Raw genomic sequence first — 23,408 nt, forward strand, 5'->3', positions numbered from 1 at the left:
CATTAATAAATTATTATCCTCTAAAGATACTAATTAAAGAGAATTGTAGTGCTTTGTTTGCATAATCCTATTATAAGATTGTTAACACTAAAGAGGAAGCAACGGAGAGAAGACTTATATCACATGATCTTTCTTTTCAAAAAATAAGCATTAGCTTCCCTTCCCCAATAGCAATACCCTATTCGAACTTGCTTTACTATTTTATTTCTTACATATGTATGTTTTCCCTTATATATTTGTTCTTTTTATTGTTTTGCATGTTTGTACGTCTAAGATTAAATATTTTTTGCTATTTTATACTCCACATTTTGTATCTATCTAATATTAACTAAACTTACAAAAATAATATGTTATCGCCCAAAGCGTGGATCAATTAACTAGTAACTAAGATAAGAGAGGTTAAAGTCCCACTAGATATTTTATAAGAAAAGGTACACGAAGTGTTTAAAAGGGAATTCTTTCCTTTTCCATTTTATCAATAGAGGATAACTTGCATTCTTTTCTTTTCTCGATAATTAACAGTTTATTTATCATAGAGGCTTTGTTTTGAATAGCAAACGCGGACATCCCCTTTACGTGGATAATGCAACAAAGGGAGAGATCGGTCAACACTTTGTATATGGCTAAAATACGTATGGAAGTTGATTTATTTTAGGAGTAACGAGCTGTACGAGAGTTTTCAAGTTTGTTGTAAAATAAAAACTCTATGAGATTTTTATTAAGTGGTTGAACGTAGTTAATATGTTTCATCCAAGAATATATTACATTGGTTGCAAGCACCGATAACGACACTGATCATAATAAAGTGATAGTGTGATACCCCATAACGAAGGGCGTGCCGATGAGAGCGGGCCAAGTAGGCCTGACAGACTTCTAGGCTGATAAACTTCTGAAAAAGGGACGCAAATGTCACCTTAGGTGAACCGCACATTGGAATAGAAGAGAAAAGTAAAAAATTTTATGAGACACAACATAAGTTCATGATACGTGCGCGTTTTTAGGCTCAATGGTATATAGCGTAGTCCAAGGGACAAATTCATGAGGTCTATTGAGCCAAACTGAACAGATAACCATATTTATTAAAATGTAAAATGCTCTGAATTTGATCAACTTCACATTCATTTCAACGTTCATTTTCCTGAAACTATAGAGATTAAATTAGACCACACTATTAATTTGATTAGAGTCATCACTTAATGCTGATACAATTCCAGATCAACCAGTGGAGGTGCTAGCTACTTTCTTTTATAATAATTTTTATAATAAAAAAAAAAGTGTAAGTCATTCAAAATATGAAATGCTTTGGCTTCATCTTCAATTCTTACGTGTACTTTTCTGAAATTAGGTCAATTTATTAATTTAATTAGAGTTCTTAGGAAGCAGGGTCAGAGCTAGAGTTTTAGTTATAGTTTCGGCGGAACCTAATAGATTTAGTCAAAACTTCGTATTTATGTTAAAAAATTTGTTTAAATATAAAAATAATTCATTCAAAATCTAATAAGCTATATTTTCTAAAATCCAAAATTCATATGCTCAAAATTCTGATTCCGCTCGGTTGGGAAGCAATTCTAACCAACTCAACCCACAGGCTGGCTGGACCAGCTTCTTAGTGCTTGTATAATTCATCACATATTGAGAAAATTAATTACAAATGTACAACATGCGCGTTCTACGCCATGTTCTTTTTTTTGCTTGTTTTATATGTAGTATTTATTTTTTAAATCATGCATCTATCCCTCATTTTCTCTAATGTAGTACTTTTAACAATAATAATATATTCAGTGTGATTCTATAAATAAAGTCCGGAGAGAGTGAGGTGTATGTAGATTTTATCCCTACCTTGTGTGAGGTATAAAAATATTTTCGATAGATTATCTGCTCAGAAAAAGGGTTTTCAAAATAAGTTTGAAAAATATAGAAGTAAAGAAATTAGGATAAAAATACTAGAAAAAGTATTCACAATAAAATTAGTAAATATATCCAAAGTAAAAGAAATTAGGATAAAAATACTAGAAAAAGTATTCACAATAAAATTAGTAAATATATCCAAAGTAAAAAAAACAATAGTAGTAATAAAATTAAAGAATAAGATAATAATAGAATATAATTTTAATACTGATAATAAGGAGAAAAGGGAGCAGATAAGGTGCTCTAAACTAGAATCATGCTCTTTCACGGAAAAGAGAAAAATTGCTCGACTACTTACTAACTTTTTTCTCTAATCTTCGACCTCTATGCTCTACTATATATCTAGGGTCATGTCCTCAGTGGCTGAATATGTGTCATGTCCTATCTAATCACCTCTCCCCGATTCTTTCCCGATCTACCTCTACTTCTCCTTAGACCTATCATTGCCAACCTCTCGCACTTCGTCATTGGAGCATATGTGCTCCTCCTCTTCACATGTCCGAACCATATTTGCCTCGCTTCCCGCATCTTGTCCATCACGGAGGCCACTCCCACCTTGTTCTGTATATTTTCGCTCCTAATCTTATGTCTCTTAGTATGCCTACACCTCTGTATAAGCATTCCCATTTCCGCTACTTTCATCTCTGAACGTGTGAGTTTTTGAGTGGCCGACACTCTACCTCATACAACATAGTTCGTCTAACAATCACTCTACAGAACTTACCTTTAAGTTTTGGTGGAACATTCTTAATTATCACATAGGATATAAGATGTGGGCCTCCATTTTATCGACCCGCTCCAATATGATTTCTGACATCATCGTTTATCTTTCTATTTTCTTGAATTATTGACCCAGTATACTTAACGCTTCCTCTCTTGGGGATGACTTGTATACCAATCCTCAATTCCACATCAGCCTCATGTAAAGCGTCAATGAACTTGCATTCCATGTACTCTATTATAATCCTGCTCAACATCAAACCTTTAAACTCTAACGTAGTACTTCATTTCCAAACTATATACGAATGAATTTATATTTGTTTGTTGTGTTTGTAAGAAATGTTTCTAGAAGTAAATATGAAGCACTATATACAAATGACGCAAATTTGAGTAGCCCTAGGAAAAAAAAATTACCCCCTTAACATATAGAATTCTCAACCAATACAGTTGAATATCAATTAATTTTACCCTATTATCTGTTTTTGTTTTCTAAAGCTATAAGAAAAAGACCAAAAAAGAAGAAAAAAATAAGAAAAGGGGAAAAAGGAAAATCAGTTCCAAAAATCCAAATTGTGAATAATCCTTGAAGAAGTTCAAAGAGAAAGAAAGAACTACCATTCATGGAATTACACGTACTCCGAATTTTCTCTGCATTTCCATTCACTTCTATTCCCAAACACAGCCGAATTCTCTCCAAATCCCACTTCCCTATTTCTCTCAATTTCTCAGATAGTCCACAATTTTCATTCAAAGTGGATTGCCAGAAGAGAAACGACGTAGTTTTTGATGACGCAGCATACGAGGCGGAGCGTCACAGACTCGACGCCGAGGCGCGTAAAGCCATGGCTGAAACCTCCGAAAGAGAGACCCAAGACCAAGAAGATCCGAAAGCTTGGAAATGGGTTATCCGAAAACGGATTTGGGACTTAATGGAAGCCCAAAATATAGCCCAATTCCCAAGGCCCGTTCATCATCGGATACCCAATTTTCTTGGAGCTTCAGTTGCTGCTAATAAGGTTCACAGATTACCTCTTTATGTGTTGTTTGTAAGAAAACTGAAAAGGGATTTTAAATAAAATAATTAAGTGAATTGTTTAGCTAATTTTATATTTTATTGTTTAATGGCAGTTGAGTGAATTGGAGGAGTTTAAAGGGGCCAAGTGTGTGAAGGTGAATCCAGATACACCACAAAAGCAAGTCAGGTTTCTCACACTTGATGGTGGGCTTTCACGAACTTATCTTTTTTATTTAAAAAAATGTTTAAAGTTTTGTTTTTTTCTTCTTCTAATGAGATGATGGTTGAATATTTATCTTTAGATTCATGAATATTTTTCTATAAATGAAGAGTGAAAGAGAAAAAAATTAGTATAGCAAGACTTTTGCATAGTTCTTTTTTACTACGGATAATGTAGAGTTATGAGCACTGGATTTGGATAAATGCAGTTTGAATTGAAGATTATGATAGAAGTTAGTCAAAGTAGTATTTAAACAAATTATTTTATATCCAACTTTAAGGTCACGGGTTCAAGACGCCAAAACAGCATCTTGCAGAAATGCAAGATAAGTCTGCGTTCCCTTCCCTGGCGCATAGCGATATCATAATGCACCGGGCTGCCCTTTTTTTAATTAAAATGCACTTTCTCAGAATGTGAGTAGTCAAATTCAGTATGTTTGATCTGGTTTAAACTTTTAGACAATATTCTCAGGACACAAATAGACCCTTCTCCAGCTTTGTCCAAAATATAGGCGAAATAGAAGATCATGAAATGAAATGCAGACCTTATTTCTTGAGATAGTAGGAATAACTTACTCTTTGATTAGTCTAAGAACCTATCTCTTACCGTGATTCATAAATTTTCAGTTCTAATGTCAGATTTTGTGCAGTTCAAAATAATATGAAGTTCCCTCTTTGACTTATAATTTGACATTGATTCACTCACCACTAGATCCAATTTTTCTGTAGGAGGGAAGAAGCTTTTGACACCGCAGCCTCGCCTTAGGACAGGTTTTTTCTCTGTACTTGAATCTAGTATGTTATCTCCTGGTACCATTAAGGAGGCCTGCACCTCTGCTGGAGTTGCCAAATATGGACGACCAATTGGATTGGATGAGAAAATACAGGTGGATTTGATTGTTATTGGTTCGGTTGCTGTTGACCCCAGGACAGGTGCAAGACTTGGCAAAGGAGAGGTCAGCCTGTACCAATTTTTACCTGTCTACTTTTTCATCCTAGAAGAAGCTAGGTCTGGGAATTGGGTTATGTGTAATAAGAAGAAGTGAATGAAAACCCCCTCCACTTAGCCATATTGTAATAGAACATGAATAGACTGTTCCCGTAAAATATGATAATTTTTGTAAGATCTGGTACTTTTCCCACATAGTATATTGTCTGATGTTAACTTCTCTGCTGAAAGTTCTGCTTTTATATTCTATAGAATGGTTGATATTGAATATTACCCTCTTTAGCTTCTATATCATATACCCATTGGATGCACAAGAAGGCTCGTATTACTATTCTAAATAATCTTCTCACAGTTGCATTATCTAAGAAGAGGTAACTGAAAATTTTACTAGTAACTATAGTATACCGAGTCTCATTATGTGTAGGGATTTGCTGAGCTTGAATATGGCATGCTGAGGTACATGGGTGCCATTGATGACTCAACACCAGTTGTCACTTCTGGTACATTCCTTTCAAGACGCCTTTCTTCATCAAAGTTTAGCCTTTCGCACTCTTAAAATGCAAACCTTGCTTGTTAGTTGATCGAAATCAAGCTTTTATTTCCCCCCTGTTATCGTGGATGACGAAATAAATAAATTTGCTTGCTTGTCAAAATTATGGAAGGGTTGTTTCACCAAATGAAGGGGAGCAGTCACTGATGTTTGCATTAGGGTAGGCTGCCTACATCACACCCCCTTGGGGTGCGGCCTTTCCCGGGTGCACTGGACTGCCCCTTTGGTTGTTTCACTAAATCTTGCATATGCTAAACTGATGTTCATTCTCTTTGGATGGCTTCCTCAGTGCATGATGAACAGCTAGTAGATGACATTCCTGTTAATAAGCTATTGATCCATGATGTGCCTGTTGATATAATATGCACCCCAACCCAGGTCATATTTACAAACACATCCATCCCAAAGCCTCAAGGTTAGTGGACTCCGTATGTATAATTGCTATCGTCAGTACCTGAAATCTCTTCTTGTTTGTGTGTATGTATCTCCGTTCGTGCTTTTCTTCTTATTTTCCCTCTCAGGTTCTTGTTATTTTAAATGTTCATATTAACTGCATATTTGGAGCTTTTCACATCACAGTGGCTCTATGGTGATTGCGGTTGGCTAACCTTTCTTATGATCATGCAGGGATATATTGGGAGAAGCTCTCTCCTGAAAAGCTTAGTCAAATTCGAATACTCAGACAGCTGAAAAGTAAAATTGAACAAGAAACTGGACAAAAGCTTCCAACTGGCCCTTCTGAGAAACTGCCACCTACTGCCCAGCGGCGACGCTGATATATTTACCTTTCCTTCAAAATATGAAGTTCGACAGGAAGTAAATTGTGTTATGTAGCCTTGTGTAGTTTTCTTGTACTTATTTTTAGGTCCAAAGCATACAACAAACTGTAAAGTCATTTAATAGCTAATAGACATACGCTGCAATGGTGATGTAAAAGAAATTTTCTTGTAAAGACAAACTTTTATTTTCATAAACCAAAGGAATTGTTAACAAGTAAACCATCTTAGTATTACATGCATTGCTGGGGAAGACTACAGTTATTCTCAAGTTTGAGACGAGATTAAATAACATCCCTTTACTATCCAACCTATACGTCTCTCAAGTTTACATAATTGAACATAAAACGTCTCTACATTAAATGTCTTCCCATTTAATTACGCTCTTTCACATAAAATACCAAATCAAGACAAGTCTAGCTTTTCTCTCCTTGCAATAAAACAATAGCTCTTCTCTAATTACTCCACCCATCTCCATTCTCCTCAAACAATTTTTCTTTTGATCTCGATATGTCACGACCCCAATTTCCCTCCGTAGGATGTCGTGACGGCACCTAGTCTCTAAGACTAGGTAAGCCTAATAACTATGCAGAATAACTGAATATAAAGCTGGTACTCAAACTTCATCATCTGAAATAAATAAAAACTGCGATTCACAATAGTTACAACTCCTAAAACCCAGTAGAAATAAGTCACAATCTCTAAAGAGAAATGCTAAATATCTTTATACAGCAGAGTCTAAAGAGAATAAGGAAGACAACATAATAAGGATAGAGGGGGACTCCGAGGTCTGCGGACGCTGGCAGATATACCTTGAAGTCTTCACACACGGGCTAGCTCACTGATATCTGGTCTGATAGAAAGAACCTGGATCTGCACAAAAAGATGTGCAGAAGAGTAGTATGAGTACACCACAACGGTATCCAGTAAATGCCAAGCCTAACCTCGATAGAGTAGTGGCGAGGTTAGGTCAGGGCCCTACTGGAATAATAGGAAAAACAAGGCAGGAGATATAATAATGTAATTAGATGACAGAGAAGTGTAACAATAGAAATTCACATAAGATAACAACCCGGAATTCAAGAAGATAAATACAACACGTAAGGAAACAAGAATCTTACAAGTTAAGAAAAACAACAACAACAATAACAACAACAACAACAATACAACAAATAGAGGTAAACAACAGGGGCACTCCCGAGGTACCGCCTCGTAGTCCCAAAAGTAAATATCTCACAACGGCACGACAGAAACCCCGTGCAAACAATGATAACCGCACGGCAGAAATCTCGTACAAACAATGATAACCGCACGGCAGAAACCTCGTGCCACAATAACACTCTGCACGATAGAAACCTCGTGCCACAACCAATCAGTTATCTCAACAAAAATCACGAAAACAACACATAACAAATGGAACAATGAAATCACAACAAGGAATCCTACAATTAAAGAATGAGTACGAAATCAAAGGAAACAGGTAATTCAACTAAGCATGTTGCACAAATTGCAAGTAAGAGATAAGACTCATAGACATGTGACATTAAGATAAACATGTTGACTACACGTGCTAGAGTAACTCAATTAAAGGAATAAAAAGGAACTACTCAACAAAAACCGGATTTCCAACATTTAGCCCGAGTACACACCCGTCACCTCGCGTACACGGCCTTCACGTATTGCAATTTAACATAACAGTACCAAATCCTAAGGAAAATTTTTTTCACACAAGGTTAGACAAGTCACTTACCTCAAACATCGCTCAATCAATCAATAAGAAGGCCTTTCCCTCGATTTTCCAACTCTGATCAGCTCGAATATAGCCAAAACAATTACATACTATAAATATAACTATAAGAAACTAATTTAAATAATGAAACTACGACTTTAGCAAAGAATTGAATAATTGCTCCAAATAATCGATCTGGGCCTACGTCTCGGAACCCGACCAAAATTATAAAATCCGAACACCCATTCGATATCGAGTCCAACCACACAAGAATTATCCAAATCCAATCTCATTTGGCCTTTTAACACCCAAGAATTTGGTCTAAGAACATTACACCTTTTTTCCCAAATATTTCAACCCAAAACCTTAATTAAATTGAGGAACCGAAGATAAATTTGTGGAAATTAATCAAAAACAATTCAAGAATCAAAAACAATTCAAGAATCCTTACACAAATGTTTCCTCTGAAAATCTCTCAAAAATCTCGCCTCAATCCGAGCTCCCAAAGTCCCAAAGTGAAAATGAGAGCAAACCCTCGATTTTGAAATTTAAGTTCTGTTGCCCAGGTGTTTACACTACGCGATCGCGGAACTTCACATGTGATCAGGTAGAACAAAGTAAGCTGCCCCCAACAAAAAGCCCTACGCGAATGCGGTTGGCACCACGCGATCACGTGCACCACTACGCGACCGCATAGAGCCAAGCGCCCACTACCCAGGTCCTCTCTTTTTTCACTGCAAACGCGGCAAAAGCCACACGTTCGCGATTCACTGGCCCATGCAAGCTTCGCGATCGTGGATGCATTCGTGTGATCGCATAAAACAAAAACCATGACTGCCAAACTCAAACCTTCGCGATCGCGTCCACTCTTCCGTGATCGCATAAGATGAAACTAGAACTGGAAGAACCAGAGTTTCTGCAACTCCAAAAATATTCTGAATGCGCCGAACATGCTCCGAATCGCACCCGAGGCCCCCGGGACCTCAACCAATTACACCAACAAGTCCTAAAATATCATACGAAATTAGTCGAGCCTTCAAATCACATCAAACAACGCTAAAAATACGGATTGCACATAAATTCAAGCCTAATGAACTTTGGAACTTCTAACTTCTACATACGATGCCGAAATCTATCAAATTACGTCCGATTGACCTCAAATTTTGCACACAAGTCACAATTGACATTACGGACCTACTCCAACTTCCGAAATTGGAATCCAACCCCGATATCAAAAAGTTCACTCCCAATCAAACTTTTCAAAATCATCCAACTTTCCAACTTTCGCCAATTGACGCCGAAATGACCTACGGACCTCCAAATCAACATCCGGACACGCTTCTAAAACCAAAATTACCCTACAGAGCTATTGGGACCGTTGAAACTCCATTATGGAGTCGTCTTCATACAATTCAAACTACGGTCAATTCCTAGAACTTAAACTTCCAATTTAGGAACTATGTGTCCCATTTCACTCTGAAACCAAAAACCAAACCTCCCGGCAAGTCACGTAACCACATAATAAAATAGAGGGAGCAATAAATAGGAGTTCGGGGCTAATACTCTCAAAATAAGCAGTCGGGTTGTTATACGATATTAACTTTCCAAATTAATAGTTCAATAAAATTAGAGAGAACTTGAAAGCCGTTTTCTTCTTCCTTTGCATCAAATTTCAGAAGAGACTTTAAATTTAACAAAGGTCTTAAGTAAATTTTGCAAGCTGATGAATATGTCTCGTGGGTTAAGCAAAACATCAGAGGAAATTTATTAGTTCTCGCATCAACTAAAAGGATGTGTTTGATAAAATAAAAAAAACTCTACTACTATCACAATGACTTGTATTCCTTTGACATCCCTTTATTTTTTTGGGTCTTGACTTTGCAAACAAATGCGCTTTTTACGAGTCTCATAAAACAAATTCTTTTCTTTTTTGCACAAAATAAAGAAAATATTTAAGTACGTCAGCATCAAAAGAAAAAAAGATTTCAAATTCTATTTCAACAGTGTCAAAATTCAGCAATTTGATTTATCAGTGCATTATGCTCATAAAAATTTACTCACGTGTCTTTTTTTTAAAAGTGATTGTAAAATCATATTTTTGTTTAACCAAAAAATGTAACTTTCGGTTAAACTATTTAATTTATATGACAAGGGATTAAATCTAGTTAAGGATAATAACTCTAGATACTAATCTTGAAGATGTACAGTAGATGAGATAGACCCCAGGAATGATTGACCACAATAAATGTAAAATATTCTCAAAGCATGAACATTGATGGATGTATAACTAACAATAAATGACAATAAATGACATTTAAGTAAATAGGGAGAAAGATTAACCCAATAATGAGTTGGTTGAACGAATATTTCTCCTGACAAAGCTGAATGACAGATAGGTCCGAGATTCGTATGAACAATCCTCGGATCTGGTGGAAAGGTGGGAATAATATGGACAAGAATCTTTATCAAAAGGTAGACTTTGTATATTTGCAAGAGAGAAAGTCTTCTTCTCAAAAGTGTTCTTATCAAAATCAATATTACATGCCCCTATCATTATCTCCTCTTTCTATATATATGGGGCATTTTTCCTAGGAAACCCTAATAGTACAAATGCAGGGAATATTCACTAGAATATTCACTAGAATATTCCCTTTTAGTACTCTATCCTTACAAATTAGCCGTTACAAGTCTTATCATCAATAGTCAATCTCGACCTCGACCCTTGTTGACATCTTGACTGTGATCTTCGTCGATATCTTGACCACGGCTCATGTCGGCACCTCAGCTATCGACCTCGCTGCGTCTTGGGCGAGCTCGAGCGATAACTTTCTTTAATGCCATATTACGCTAAATATTCTGAAGACATATTTTGGCCTATACAGTTAGTCCCTCCGCTTATTAAGGCCGAGCTTTGACGGCCTTGATGAGCGGACTCTGTTTGTCTTAGTTGACGAAATTGGGTGAGCAAGTTGGGTAGCAGCGCACTTTTCGTGAGTTGCAAACTTTGGGGATGCATTATTTCAGAATGACGTCATGACATCATGCATCATTATGACGCATTTTTCCGACGCTTTGCATCGTTTCTTGTGCCTCTGCCATTTCGATACCTGCGTTGAGTAATGATGGCCTGATTTTTCGGTCTCGGTGCTTGAACTCTTATAAATAGGGATCTGAGGCAATTTGTGTTTGTTTTGCATTCTCTTAATATCAAATCCCCTGTATTTCTTTCCTTCATGCTTCATACTGAACCCTAGTCTTCTTTTTTCTCCGTCGTTGCGTGTCCACTCTCCTAATTCCAGCGATCTTCGTTGCTTCCAAATCCTATGTTTAAAACATCCTTCTTCAAAAATATGGTTAACGCACCCTCTGGCTCCGGTATGGTGGCTAACCCTATCCCTTTGACGGTACGTATGCCTCCTCACGACGATGATGTTTCTGTTTCCCTTGAGGATAATAGATTTCCTACGGTGAACGAAATAATTCCTCGTAGTCAAAAGACTAGATTTGCATTTTCAAAGTTACTTGAAGAAGACCCTGAGGCCTCGAAATCGGTGATGAATGAGGTCGATCACGTTGAATTTAGGGCAAAGTTCAAAATTCTGACTCACATAGATTTGGTTCTAGCGGGACGTGATGTGGTACAGATACACCGCCTAGGATATTGCGCGTTCTACGCGTATCCGTTCTATATAGGCTATTACTTTCCTCTTCTCACATTTGGCGGGTGAATTTTTCCATTACTACGGCATCTGCCCGACCCAACTCTCCCCTTACATCTACAAGATTATCCGCATGTTGACGAAATATGCGGAGTTAGCTGGTCATGGGGTCTCTCTTCGCCACCTGATGCACATCTTCGCCCCTAGTTTTTATAGGGGGACGATGTTGTATCTTCGTCACCGAGGAAGTAAAAGTTTGGTAGTAAAGATGGACGACAAAGCAAATCGTCAGTTCTTACGCAGTTACTTCTTCGTCAAGACCGAGGACGTGGTGGCCAACGCGAGCGGATTCCCTGAGGCTTGGAATTATGCCTGTAAGTATCTCTTGCTAAGCATTTGTTTTGCCCGTTTTTAGTCATAGTCTAACATTCCGTCTTTTCCTCGCGCAGCCGAGACTTCACCCCCCTCTTTTGGTTGCGGACATTCATGACTGGGTTAGCCAGGTCTTGCCTCTCACAGTGGGGATTCGTGAATGACCGGCTTTTATCAAGAAATTTGGGCATGCGCCTTTAGTGACCGGTGAGTTCGTCTATCCGTATTCATCTATACGGTCGTTGTCTTTTGTCCATGCCATTTTGACCTCGTGGTCGCCTGCTTGTTATGATTTTGTGTAGGAAGTGACAATCTTCTAACTTTTCTTTTGCTGCCCGAGGATCTTTGAAAGGGCCGAAGGCTCCTTCTCCAGCATTCTGCAAAAGGAAGGCAGTTTCTGTTCCTTTTGCTACTGTGAGGTCTGCTCGGTCATCGACTACGCCTGCTGCGGGACTCTCAACTTCTCCTCTGCATTATCTAATAGACGAGGATGATGAAGAGGAATCGTCGTCGAATGATGATAATTTTCTTCCCTGTAAGAGGCAATCTGTAGATGTTGGAGAAAGACCTGTCCGTGCGGGGAGCTCGGTGATGGAAGGTTTCATCATTCGAGAAACGGAGACCATAGATCTTGGAGATGATGCCGAGTTACCGCCCATGATTTTGCCACCATCGGGGGCCGAGGAGGGTACGTCTCTTCCTGAGGCCGTGATGGATTTTGAGGGGTCGTCGGTGAGAGTCCCTGACACCTTACGGCAGGATGAGCCATCGACGAGGATCCTTCTTCCCGGGTTGACACAAAGGGGAAAAGCATAGCCAAAGAAGGTTACGAGATGGGCTCCGATATGGATGCTGAGGAGGTGGGATGATGGGGGAAGGGCTTACCCGACTTGAGGTGAGATTGGAGGTGACCATGCGAGTCATTACGATTTCCTTGGATAGGGATTTGCTGGTTAATACCAAGGATGTGGTCCCTTCTCTTGGTACCCTCTGTTCCGATGTAGAGGGTAAAACCCTTGAGAAGCTAAAGGGTGCTACTTTGTCGAGGAGTATAGTCGGCCTCGCTCTTAGGGTAAGCCTTTTGATTTTTTCTTCGTTCTTTTTTCTTGTTGAGCTCAGTTTCGTTCTTATTCCTCATTTTATGTCTTTCTTTCAGACCATGATTTTGCAGATCGAGAGCGCCCAGCGGGAGGAGAGGCATAAGGCCATTTTTCAGAAGATGGAGCGGAAGTATCGCAAATACCGTGATAAATACCATGAGCTTTGCAGGCGGCTTGGTGGGAGCAGCAATTTTCGGGCTCTCTGAGACGAGCTGAATGAGAAGGATGACGAGTTAGTGAGGGTCATCATAAAATGCAGAGAACTCAAGGGGGCATTGAGGGACAAGGAAAAAGAACTTGAGGTGAGCAAGAGGGTTGAGGCCCAATGTGCCGATCTTCAAGCCCGGGTGGTTTCATTGTGCGCTGAGCTCGAGGAGTGTCAACTCAAAGTGGACGCTCTAAGTGGCAAGGTTGATGATAAGGCGACGGGCTTAGAGAAGGCGAAGATGGCTCAGTTTTTAGCTGCGAGGAAGGCGGAGGCTTTCACAATCGTGATCCGCATTCTTCGTTCTGAGCGGGATTGTGCTTTGGAGAAGGCCAGGCTCATGGAGGAGCGGCTTGATGGGCGGATAGGGTAGCTGGAGAAAGAGGCTTCGAGCCTCAATGACCAAGTTGTTGTTCTCGAGGTCGAGAAGGCGCAGTTATTGGCTCAGCCATCCTCATCCCGCACTTCTGCCTTTCCTGATGTTCTACGGGATTTGTACGAGAAATGGATTCACGCCGAGGCCCAGCTGGATATATTCAGGGATCTGATGGGGATCGGGGGTATTTCAGAAGCCGACTTCGAGGATGCTCGTGCTAAAGAACGTAAAGCTCGGTTTGCTTACGGCTATGATCCCGCTACACTGGAAGTCGGCGACGACGAGGAAGACGTGGGCATGGATCAGATCGAAAAAGATGCCTGGTATGAGGATGAATATCTCACTGGCGAAGGCGATGGCGATGGCGATGGTGAGGATCTAGGTGTAAGTGGTCTAAGTAATCAAGCTGCTGGCGTTGCTGGGCCAGGCGGTGATTAGTTGTTCTTCTTTTTTGTTTAGCCATAGGCTTGTGTGTACTTCTTGTAGGCGTGTAGCCTTTGTAAAATAAAACATTCCAAGTATGAAGTGTTAGTTTTATTATTCGTACCTGATTCCCTTTCTTTGTTCAGGTTTGTGCGCTTTTCTGATTTCGTTGCTTGGTTGTCTTTGTCATAAAAAGTTTGTTTGAGTAGGTTGAACGAGGTTGAAATGAAGCCTGGGTTTGATTATGGCCGAGGGCCAGCAGGTGTTGGTTCAAGGTCGAACACGTCGCATATTTAGTTAGGGTCGTGGGCCGATTAGGTGTTAACCTGACCGAGGTCGAAAATAACCTTTAAATCGAACGAGGTCGAATGTATCCTTTAATCGATTGGTGCAGAGGGCCGAAAAGGTGTTAATTCGAACGAGGTCGAATGTAACCTTTAATTAATTGAGGTCGTGGGCCGAGTAGATGTTAATCCGAATGAGGTCGGATGTAACCTTTAATTAATTGAGGTCGTGGGCCGAATAGGTGTTAATTCAAACGAGGTCAAATGTAACCTTTAATTAATTAAGGTCGTGGTCTGAATAGGTGTTCATTCGAACGAGGTTGAATTTAACCTTTAATTAATTGAGGTCGTGGGCCGAATAGGTGTTAATTCGAACGAGGTCGAATGTAACCTTTAATTAATTGAGGTCATGGGCCGAGTAGGTGTTAATTCGAACGAGGTCGAATATAACCTTTAATTAATTGAGGCCATGGGCCGAATAGGTGTTAATTCGAACGAGGTCGAATGTAACCTTTAACTAATTGAGGTTGTGGGCCGAATATGTGTTAATTCGAACGAGGTCGAATGTAACCTTTAATTAATTAAGGTCGTGGGCCGGGTAGGTGTCAATTCGAACGAGGTCGAATGTAACCTTTAATTAATTGAGGACGTGGGCCAAATAGGTATTAATTCGAACGAGTTCAAATGTAACCTTTAATTAATTGAGGTCGCCAGCCGAATAGGTGCTAATACGAACGAGGTCGAATGTAACCTTTAGTTAATTGAGTCTGTGGGCCGAGTAGGTATTAATTTGAATGAGGTCGAATGTAACCTTTAATTAATTGAGGTCGTGGGCCGAATAGGTATCAATTCGAACAAGGTTGAATGTAACCTTTAACTAATTTAGGTTCTAGGCCAAATAGGTGTTAATTCGAACGAGGTCGAATGTAACCTTTAATTGGGGAGAGCAGAAATAAACTTCATGTACTTGTGCTTTGTTCATATTCTTGGAGAGATTTACATATTTTTGGGGCGCTAGCTGATAGTTCAATCCCAGTCCCGATTTATCTAGTACCTTCATTGGTCGAGCTGTAAAAAATAATGAGAGATCGAGCAATGAACTGGTCGTCCAGTGTCTTCGTTTGTGCGCACTTCAATCCTGAAGTGTCTTCGTCTGCGCGCACTTCAATCCTGAAGTGTCCCCGTCATCACCTCGTTAAAAACCTCCTCGAGAAAACCCAATTGGGACAAAACTCGAGTGAGGGAAAAAGAGTGCGACTTTGGGAACTTCGTCCTTTAAAAGTTGAAGTACTTGAGGTGTGTAATATTCCAGTTGTTTGGTAGTCGTTTTTCTTCCATTGTTTCCAGTGTGAATGACCTTTTGCTTGCTGCTGTCGTGATTTTGTAGGGGTCGTCCCAGTTTGTTCCTAGTTTGCCTTCCTATGGGTCTTTGCTTGTGTTTTAGCTTTAAGCACGTAGTCCCCGACTTTAAGTGGGCTGATCTTTGCTCTCTAATTATAGTAGTGTTCTGCTTGTTGCTTTTGGGCGACCACTCTTACGTAGGCCATATCTCTTCGTTCCTCGACTTCATCGAGTTCTTGCCTTCTATTGTCATCGTTCTGGGATCCACTTTCACGGAAGTATCTTAGGCTGGGCTCCCCGACCTCGACTGGTATTACTGCATCAATCCCATAGACTAACGAGTATGGTGTTTCCCCTGTGCTTATTTTTGGCATTGTCCGGTAGGCCCAGAGTACTTCTGGTAATATTTTCGACCACAGTCCCTTGGCGTTTTAGAGCTTCTTCTTCATGATGTTCAGTATTGACTTGTTGGAGGACTCCGCTTGCCCGTTACCCGCGGGGTGGTAAGGCGTTGACAGTATTCTTTTGATGTGCCATTTTTCAAAAATGTCGGCGACCTTTTTTCCTGCAAATTGAGGTCCGTTGTCGCAGATGATTTCTTTGGGGAGATCGAAACGGCATATGATGTTCTTCCATATGAATACGATTACTTCCTGTTCGTGTATTTGGGCGAATGCTCCTGCTTCCACCCATTTAGAGAAATAATCAGTTAAAACCAAGAAAAATCATATGTTACCTCGTCCGGCCGGGAGGGGGCCCACAATATCCATTCCCTTTCTGATGAACGGCCAAGGGGAAGTTACTGAGTGTAGGTGTTCGCCTGCTTGGTGGATCATTGGGGCATACTTCTGGCATTGCTCACATTCTTTCACAAAATCTGCGGCCTCTTTTTTCATGGTAGTCCAGTAATATCTCGCTTGTATGAGGCATCTGACCAAAGCTCGATTGCCGAAGTGACCTCCATAGTGGCCTTCGTGCACTTCTTCAAGGACGCGCCATGTCTGATTTGGGCCCAAGCATTTTGCCAGGGGGCCGCCATATGTCCTTTTGTACAGGTCATTGTGAATGATGATGTACCTGGCCGCTTGCATTCGCAGCTTCTTGGCCTCTTTTTTATCATTGGGGAGTATGTCGTGCTGCAAATATGTAATAATACGATTTCCCCAATCCCAAGTAGGGTTTATGGTTCCTACCTCGATTTGGTCTATCGACGAGTGGAGGAGGTGGACCATATTTTGGTCTCCGTTTGTGATGTTTTTGGTGGTTGTTGCTAGTTTGGCGAGGCCATCCGCCTCGATATTCTTTGCTTGGGGAATCTGTTCGAGCTGACATTCGTCGAACTCGGGTAGTAGTTTGTAGATTTCGGTCTGGTATTTTTGTAACCTTTGCTCTTTGATTTGGAAAGTCTCTATGACTTGGTTGACCACGATTTGAGAATCGCATCGCAATTACGGCCTTATACTCAGCCTCGTTGTTAGTCATGTCCGGGCACCTTATGGACTGGCAAATCACTTTGCCTGTTGGGACTTCGAGTACGATCCCCAGCTCAGACCCTGACGTGTTAGATGCACCGTCGATATATAGGAACCAGAGGTCTCGTGTTTGGGAAGAAGCGTGGACAGCTTCCTTTTCGACTTCGGGTAGTATATGCGCACTGAAGTCGGCGAGGACCTGAGACTTTATCATCGTTCGCGATCAATATGTAATATCGGGATTGCTTAGTTTGATGGCTCATTTGGCCAGTCTGCCCGATAGTTTGGGTTTGTGTAAAATGCTTCTTAAGGGTAAAGTCGTGACAACCGAGATGGGATGGCATTAAAAATACGGTCTAAGCTTTCATGAAGCTACGACTAGGGCCAAAGCCAGTTTTTTAAGGTGGGAGTACCTTGTCTCGGCGTCAACTTGTGTCTTGCTAATGTAATAGATGGGAGATTGCGTACCTTTATTTTCTTGGACTAGTACTACGCTCACAGCTACTTCGGACACAGCGAGATAGACTAGGAGAGGCTGTTATGGTTTCGGTTTTGAGAGCAACGGTGGCGAGGACAGGTACACCTTTAACTCCTTCATGGCTTGGATGCATTCAAGGGTCCATTGGAGGTCGTTCTCCTTTTTGAGTACGCCGAAGAACTTGTGGAACCTATCGGAGGATCGCGAGATGAATCTTGACAGAGCGGCGATATGACTAGTTAGCTTCTAGACCTACTTTTTGGTGGTCAAGGGCTCTAGTATCCCCTCGATGGCCTTGATTTGGTCGGGATTGACCTCAATACCCCACTGCGATGCTAGGAAACCCAAGAATTTCCTTGAGGCCATGCCGAATGCACATTTTTCGAGGTTCAATTTTATGTCGTATTGTATGAGTATGCCGAAGGCTTCTCTTAAATGGTCGATGTGATCTTTTTTCTTTTTGGACTTGACCAGCATGTCGTCGATATATACCTCTATCGTTTTTCCGAGTTGTTCTTTGAAAATCTTCGTCACCAGCCTCTGGTAAGTTGCCCCCTCATTTTTCAATCAAAAAGGCATGACCCTGTAGCAGTACACCCCCTGGTGGGTGATGAAGGTGGTCTTTTCCTGGTCTTCTTCCTCCATAAAGATCTGGTTATAGCCCGAGTAGGCATCCAAGAAACTTAGCAACTCATGTCCGGATGTCGCATCATTGAACTGGTCTATATGAGGTCGTCCTTGTCTGCTCGGACTTCGGCACAATATGCATTATGTATTTCATCCCAAGTTGTTGGGGGATATTTCATAAGACGACTTAATAATTTTTTTGTCACCCTTCCCATTTTGAAACGGAGCTATCGCCATTCCTACTGATACATTGGGCAAAGTCATTCTTACTCGGTTAAAACGGGTGAGGAAGTCCCTCAGTCTTTCTCTCGGGGATTGCTTGATAGCAAAGATGTCATTCACTCTTGCCTTGGCCTTCTTAGCCCCGACATGGGCCGTCACGAACTTATCGGCCATTTCCTCAAAGGTTTTGATGGAACGTGCTGGTAGTTGTGAGTACCAGGTTAATGCACCTCCCGTGAGGGTTTCGCCGAATTTCTTTAGCAGAATGAAGGATACTTGTTCTTTGGCGAGGTCATTGCCTTTCACGGCGGTGACGTAATGGGTCATATGATCCTCGGGGTCAGTTGTTCCATCGTATATTTTCAGATAAGGCGGCATTTTAAAGGTTTTTGGTATGGTATGTGGGGCAGAATGGTTGTGAGAGCGTCGTCGCCTGCATTGTTAACAACACTATGAGTAATACCTGTCGTCGTGGGTGGAGGAGGAGGCTGATCGTGTTGCTCGTCCACTGGTGGTGCGGCACAGGTTCTCGTCTTTACTGCGGCCACGTCCTGAGCGGGCTTATGGAGGACGCTGGTCAGTGTATCAGTTAGCCAAGCCTCAAGGAGCTTCTTTATCGCTGGTGGTGTCTCCCCTCCCACGAATGTAGAGGCTGTCTTACTATGTGATTTTGTGATGCTGCAGTGGGGAGGAGGTGATCCACCTCGCCTAGGGGAGGCATTAGGCATTGTGTCCTCGTCCACCGCTACAGAGCTTTCGTGGATGATGATCATGAGGTTGGTTGGGAGGTCACTCACTATTCTCGTTCTTTCTCTATTACCTGCCATGTTAGATCTATGCATGCAAAGAGAAGAAGGTTCTTTTTTTTCTTTTTTCTTTTTTGCGTTAGTAACCAGTGTCGATTGTAGATCTAGAAGAAACTAAAAGACTTAGCTAGAAAGTCCCCACAGGCGGCGCCAAATTGTTTGACCAAAAAGTATAACTTTCGGTTAAACTATTTAATTTATGTGACAAGGGGTTTAATCTAGTTAAGGATAATAACTCTAGATACTAATCTTGAAGATGTACAGTAGATGGGATAGACCCCAGGAATGATTGACGACAATAAATGTAAAATATTCTCAAAGCCTGAACATTGATGGATGTATAACTAACAATAAATGGCATAAATGATATTTAAGTAAATAGGGAGAAAGATTAACCCAATAATGAGTGGGTTGAACGAATATTTCTCGTGACAAAGCTGAATGACAGATAGTTCCCAGATTCGTATGAACAATCCTCGGATCTGGTGGAAAGGTGGAAATAATATGGACAGGAATCTTTATCAAAAGGTAGTCTTTGTATTTTTGCAAGAGAGAAAGTCTTCTTCTCAAAAGTGTTCTTATCAAAATTAATATTGCATGCCCTTACCAGTGTCTCCTCTTTCTATATATATGGGGCCTTTTTCCTAGGAAACTCTAATAGTACAAATGTAGGGAATATTCACTATCCTGACAAATTAGTCGTTACAAGTCTTATCATCAATAGTCAATCTCGACCTCGACCTTTGTTGACATCTTGACTGCGATCTCCGTCGATATCTTGACCACGGCTCATGTCGGCACCTAGGATATCGACCTCGCTACGTCTTGGGCGAGCTCGACCGATAACTTTCTTTAATGCCATATTTCGCTAAATATTCTGAAGACAGATTTTGGCATATACAATTTTGATCTCCAATTTGGTCAGTAGGGATAAAGTAAGGGGAAAAAAGATGGAAAATTAGCGCTAGAGGAAGGGGCATGTTTTCTCTTTTGCAGGTACAACTGAATTCCATTCCTTTTGTGATCTGCCTAGTGCAGGGAGGAGACTGATCAATCTCGACAAGTCACACACTCCTAATCTTAGGGTTAGGATTGCCAAAAGAAGAGCACCAGATTGATGGTGCTCCAAGGTTCGTTCTTACACATGTTTGCTGGGTACTTTGGTATGATTAGACTTTGTACATTGTTAGAGTATTTTTCAAAGGTATTAGCATGGTGTCATGCTCATTCTGGTGGTTCTGTAATAGTGTATGGAGGTTTATATACAAGCAGGATGTGGACAGATAAATCAATAAGGTTTACAATTTTTGTAATGACTAACGATAATTCACAGCATGTCTTAATATTTTTGCTTCTGCTTATGTGTTACTTACCATATGTTAGAACATCCCAATTGTTGGGATCCAGTTATATTCACTGAGCTGATAGGTGATAGGTGATTCCGTGTACACGTATACTGTCAGGTTAGCAGGTGGTATTTACGCACAAACTTACAAAGTAAGGGCAGTATACATAATTACTTAGATTGGTGTATTGGTGTATTGGCTACTGCTGGAGTCACAGTCATAAATTATACTACCAGGTGCTTCTTTTCTATACATATAGGTTACTGTTGCCAGGTACAACTTCATACAATTTGGAGCAGTATGTTTATTAACTACATTACCCCATTGCGACAAGAATGTATGAAGGATCAAAGCTGGAAATTAACAGTAATGGAAGGTGTTCTGTTTCAGAGTAGTATGCTTTTTAATGTTATGACAATTTTAAGTGGTATTGACATGTATACATGTCCAATTTGGAGGTGTTATGGCATTGAAAGCATGTAAATTACATTGCACAATAACAAGCATTCAACATATTAGGCTATTGGTTTAGACTTCACTGGATACAAATATTGTTCATGGAATTGGGAATCTACTTGGATTCTTGGTTGCTTACAGTTGATGGTGTTGCTTGGAGTTCCACTTTACTAATTGGCTTTCAACAGGGGTTATCAAATTCCATCAAACAACTGGATCAACAACAACATTGGGTTCTATTGCAGCAACTTCAGGGCAAAAGATAGGTACAATACAGTTTCATTCGTGCTAGCTGACTTGTTATTTCTATATTCTGTAGACTGTTAGGGCACTTTCCAGTGGTATTAGCATGTTATCATGCTCATTCTTGTGGTGTTCTAATGGGATATGGAGGTGTATATGCAAGCAGAAAGTGATTACTTAACCATACAAGAACACAATTGGTTCTAAAGTCTAATACTAGGCTAGTGCGTGCCATGTGCAGTTACAACTGGATAAATTAGCTACATATTGTACTTTCAACTGGTTCACTATTATGATACATATCAGTGGTCTTTGAAGATAAAATATATAGTGAGCATTAATAGGGTTCCAATGTTGTTAGAAGGTATATTCACTGTCATTGTAAATATATGTACTGTTAGGATATTATCCAGTGGTATTGGCATGTTTACATACCCAATCTAGAGATGTCATAGCAGTGCATCCTGGCTACTATTAGCAGCTTTTGCTGCATTTATCTTGGTCCATTCTGCAGACATTCATAAGTACAGAGAAGAGAAGCCAGCTGCTCGGAGTGTGGATTGTCATTAGCAGCATACCTGCATACTCGTTGGATATTTGGTTAACCCCGGAAGTTCATGGTGTTGTGTGGATTTTCACATTTGCCTTGTCCGTTGGAACGCAAAACTTGGCGCCTGGTGAGAGCATTAAAGGTGCTACATTGAGGTTTTGCACTTGGCTTGTGGATACACAGACCATCATATGTTTGGAGTTGACTATGTTACCGGTTGTAATAGTTAGCATTTATCATTTTATTAGCTTTACCGTAGCATCTTTCAGATTTGGGTTTGGACAAATTGTAAGCTTTGGATCCTTATTTTTGGTTTATTATATATATATATATATATATATATATATATATATATATATATATAACCCACTAGGCACCTAGCCTAGTGGTATATTTGCAAAAAAGAAAAAAAACTTGGACCTTGTGGTTAACGGTAGGGCTGCTTATCGGGCGGATTGGGCGGTTATTTACTCTTAGCGGTTTGGCTTATCGGTTATCGGCTTTTAAATGTATTAATCCGCTAGCCACCCGATAAGATATCGGGCGGATTGGTATCGGTTTAACTCTTATCGGGCGGTTTATCGGATTGTTTGCTGACCGCTGTGACTCAAAATAAAATTCCTATGCTCAGCAGACTACATTCCAGTCTATAGAATATGGCACCTAAGAAGAGAGCTAAATAGAAGAAATATAGAGCTACATTCCAGCATATTTCCCAGTAGAATCATCTCTGGGGATGAGCCTATTAACAACTTATAACTATCAGAAGAAATAGAAGAGAACACCGGGTATAACACATGACATCAAAATTATCTAATAGTAACTAACTAGAATAGTAAATTATAACTAAATGTCTAATAGTAAATTAGTAATAGATAGAGTACTGGAAGTGGAAGAAGGGTTTTTGATTATCTAATATATATATATGGATAAAAATAAATTTTATACACACACACACATACATATATATATATTCTTAACGGGTTAACGGATTATCCGTTAAGAAAATTGAATAATCCACCCCCAAACCGATAAGCCGTTAATAAAAAAATTTCAATCCGTTCCCCGTCCGTTAAACCGTTAAACCGATACCAATAAGCCATTAAGCTTCAGTTTCGGTTCGATTTTGAACACCCCTAGTTAACGGGCACACGCTCTAACCAACTGAGCTACTCCAGCTGCTTGCCGCACATTATCAGTTAAAGTTTAAATTGACTCAGATGATTCGTCAGATCCGAGTATATAATCGCATCATAACGAGACAAACTACATCTCTTAGGAACATCCATAGGCCATAGGTACTCATCATCTAAATATCTAATAGCCATGTAAAGAGCGAATTCACGATATTCTAAGGCAATATTTCCTCCTTCCTGCAACTGAGATTTATAAGGACCTTTTGAGTCTCGGCCTCCTTTAGCAATAAAAATGTCTGTCTTGTGCCGGAATATGAAGATTCTTGATCAAGGGAAATACAAAAATCTTTCTTTGGATGAAACATCTCTTACAATTTATAATTTCAGAAAAAAGGGGGAAGAAAATCCTCCCCTTGATCTAACATAAAAAAAACCCACACTGAAAC

At 40.1% G+C, this 23,408-nt stretch overlaps 1 protein-coding gene across 2 annotated transcripts; it reads left to right on the forward strand.

Moving 5' to 3' along the window:
* The first annotated feature begins 3,136 nt into the window (after positions 1 to 3,136).
* LOC104096267 (5-formyltetrahydrofolate cyclo-ligase-like protein COG0212) lies at positions 3,137 to 6,359 on the forward strand. Of its 2 annotated transcripts, XM_009602618.4 has the most exons (6): positions 3,140 to 3,644; positions 3,757 to 3,847; positions 4,592 to 4,818; positions 5,236 to 5,311; positions 5,651 to 5,776; positions 5,989 to 6,359. In XM_009602618.4, exons 1-6 carry the CDS (start codon positions 3,249 to 3,251, stop codon positions 6,135 to 6,137), a joined length of 1,065 nt encoding a protein of 354 aa, XP_009600913.1. In that variant the 5' UTR covers positions 3,140 to 3,248; the 3' UTR covers positions 6,138 to 6,359. The 2 variants fall into 2 exon arrangements, with proteins under 2 accessions (XP_009600922.1, XP_009600913.1); XM_009602627.4 differs by lacking the exon at positions 5,651 to 5,776 and having other exon boundaries at positions 3,137 to 3,644.
* The last annotated feature ends 17,049 nt before the right edge of the window (positions 6,360 to 23,408 follow it).

This window comes from Nicotiana tomentosiformis, chromosome 4 (assembly GCF_000390325.3).
Source record: "Nicotiana tomentosiformis chromosome 4, ASM39032v3, whole genome shotgun sequence".
Classification (NCBI taxonomy): domain Eukaryota; kingdom Viridiplantae; phylum Streptophyta; class Magnoliopsida; order Solanales; family Solanaceae; genus Nicotiana; species Nicotiana tomentosiformis.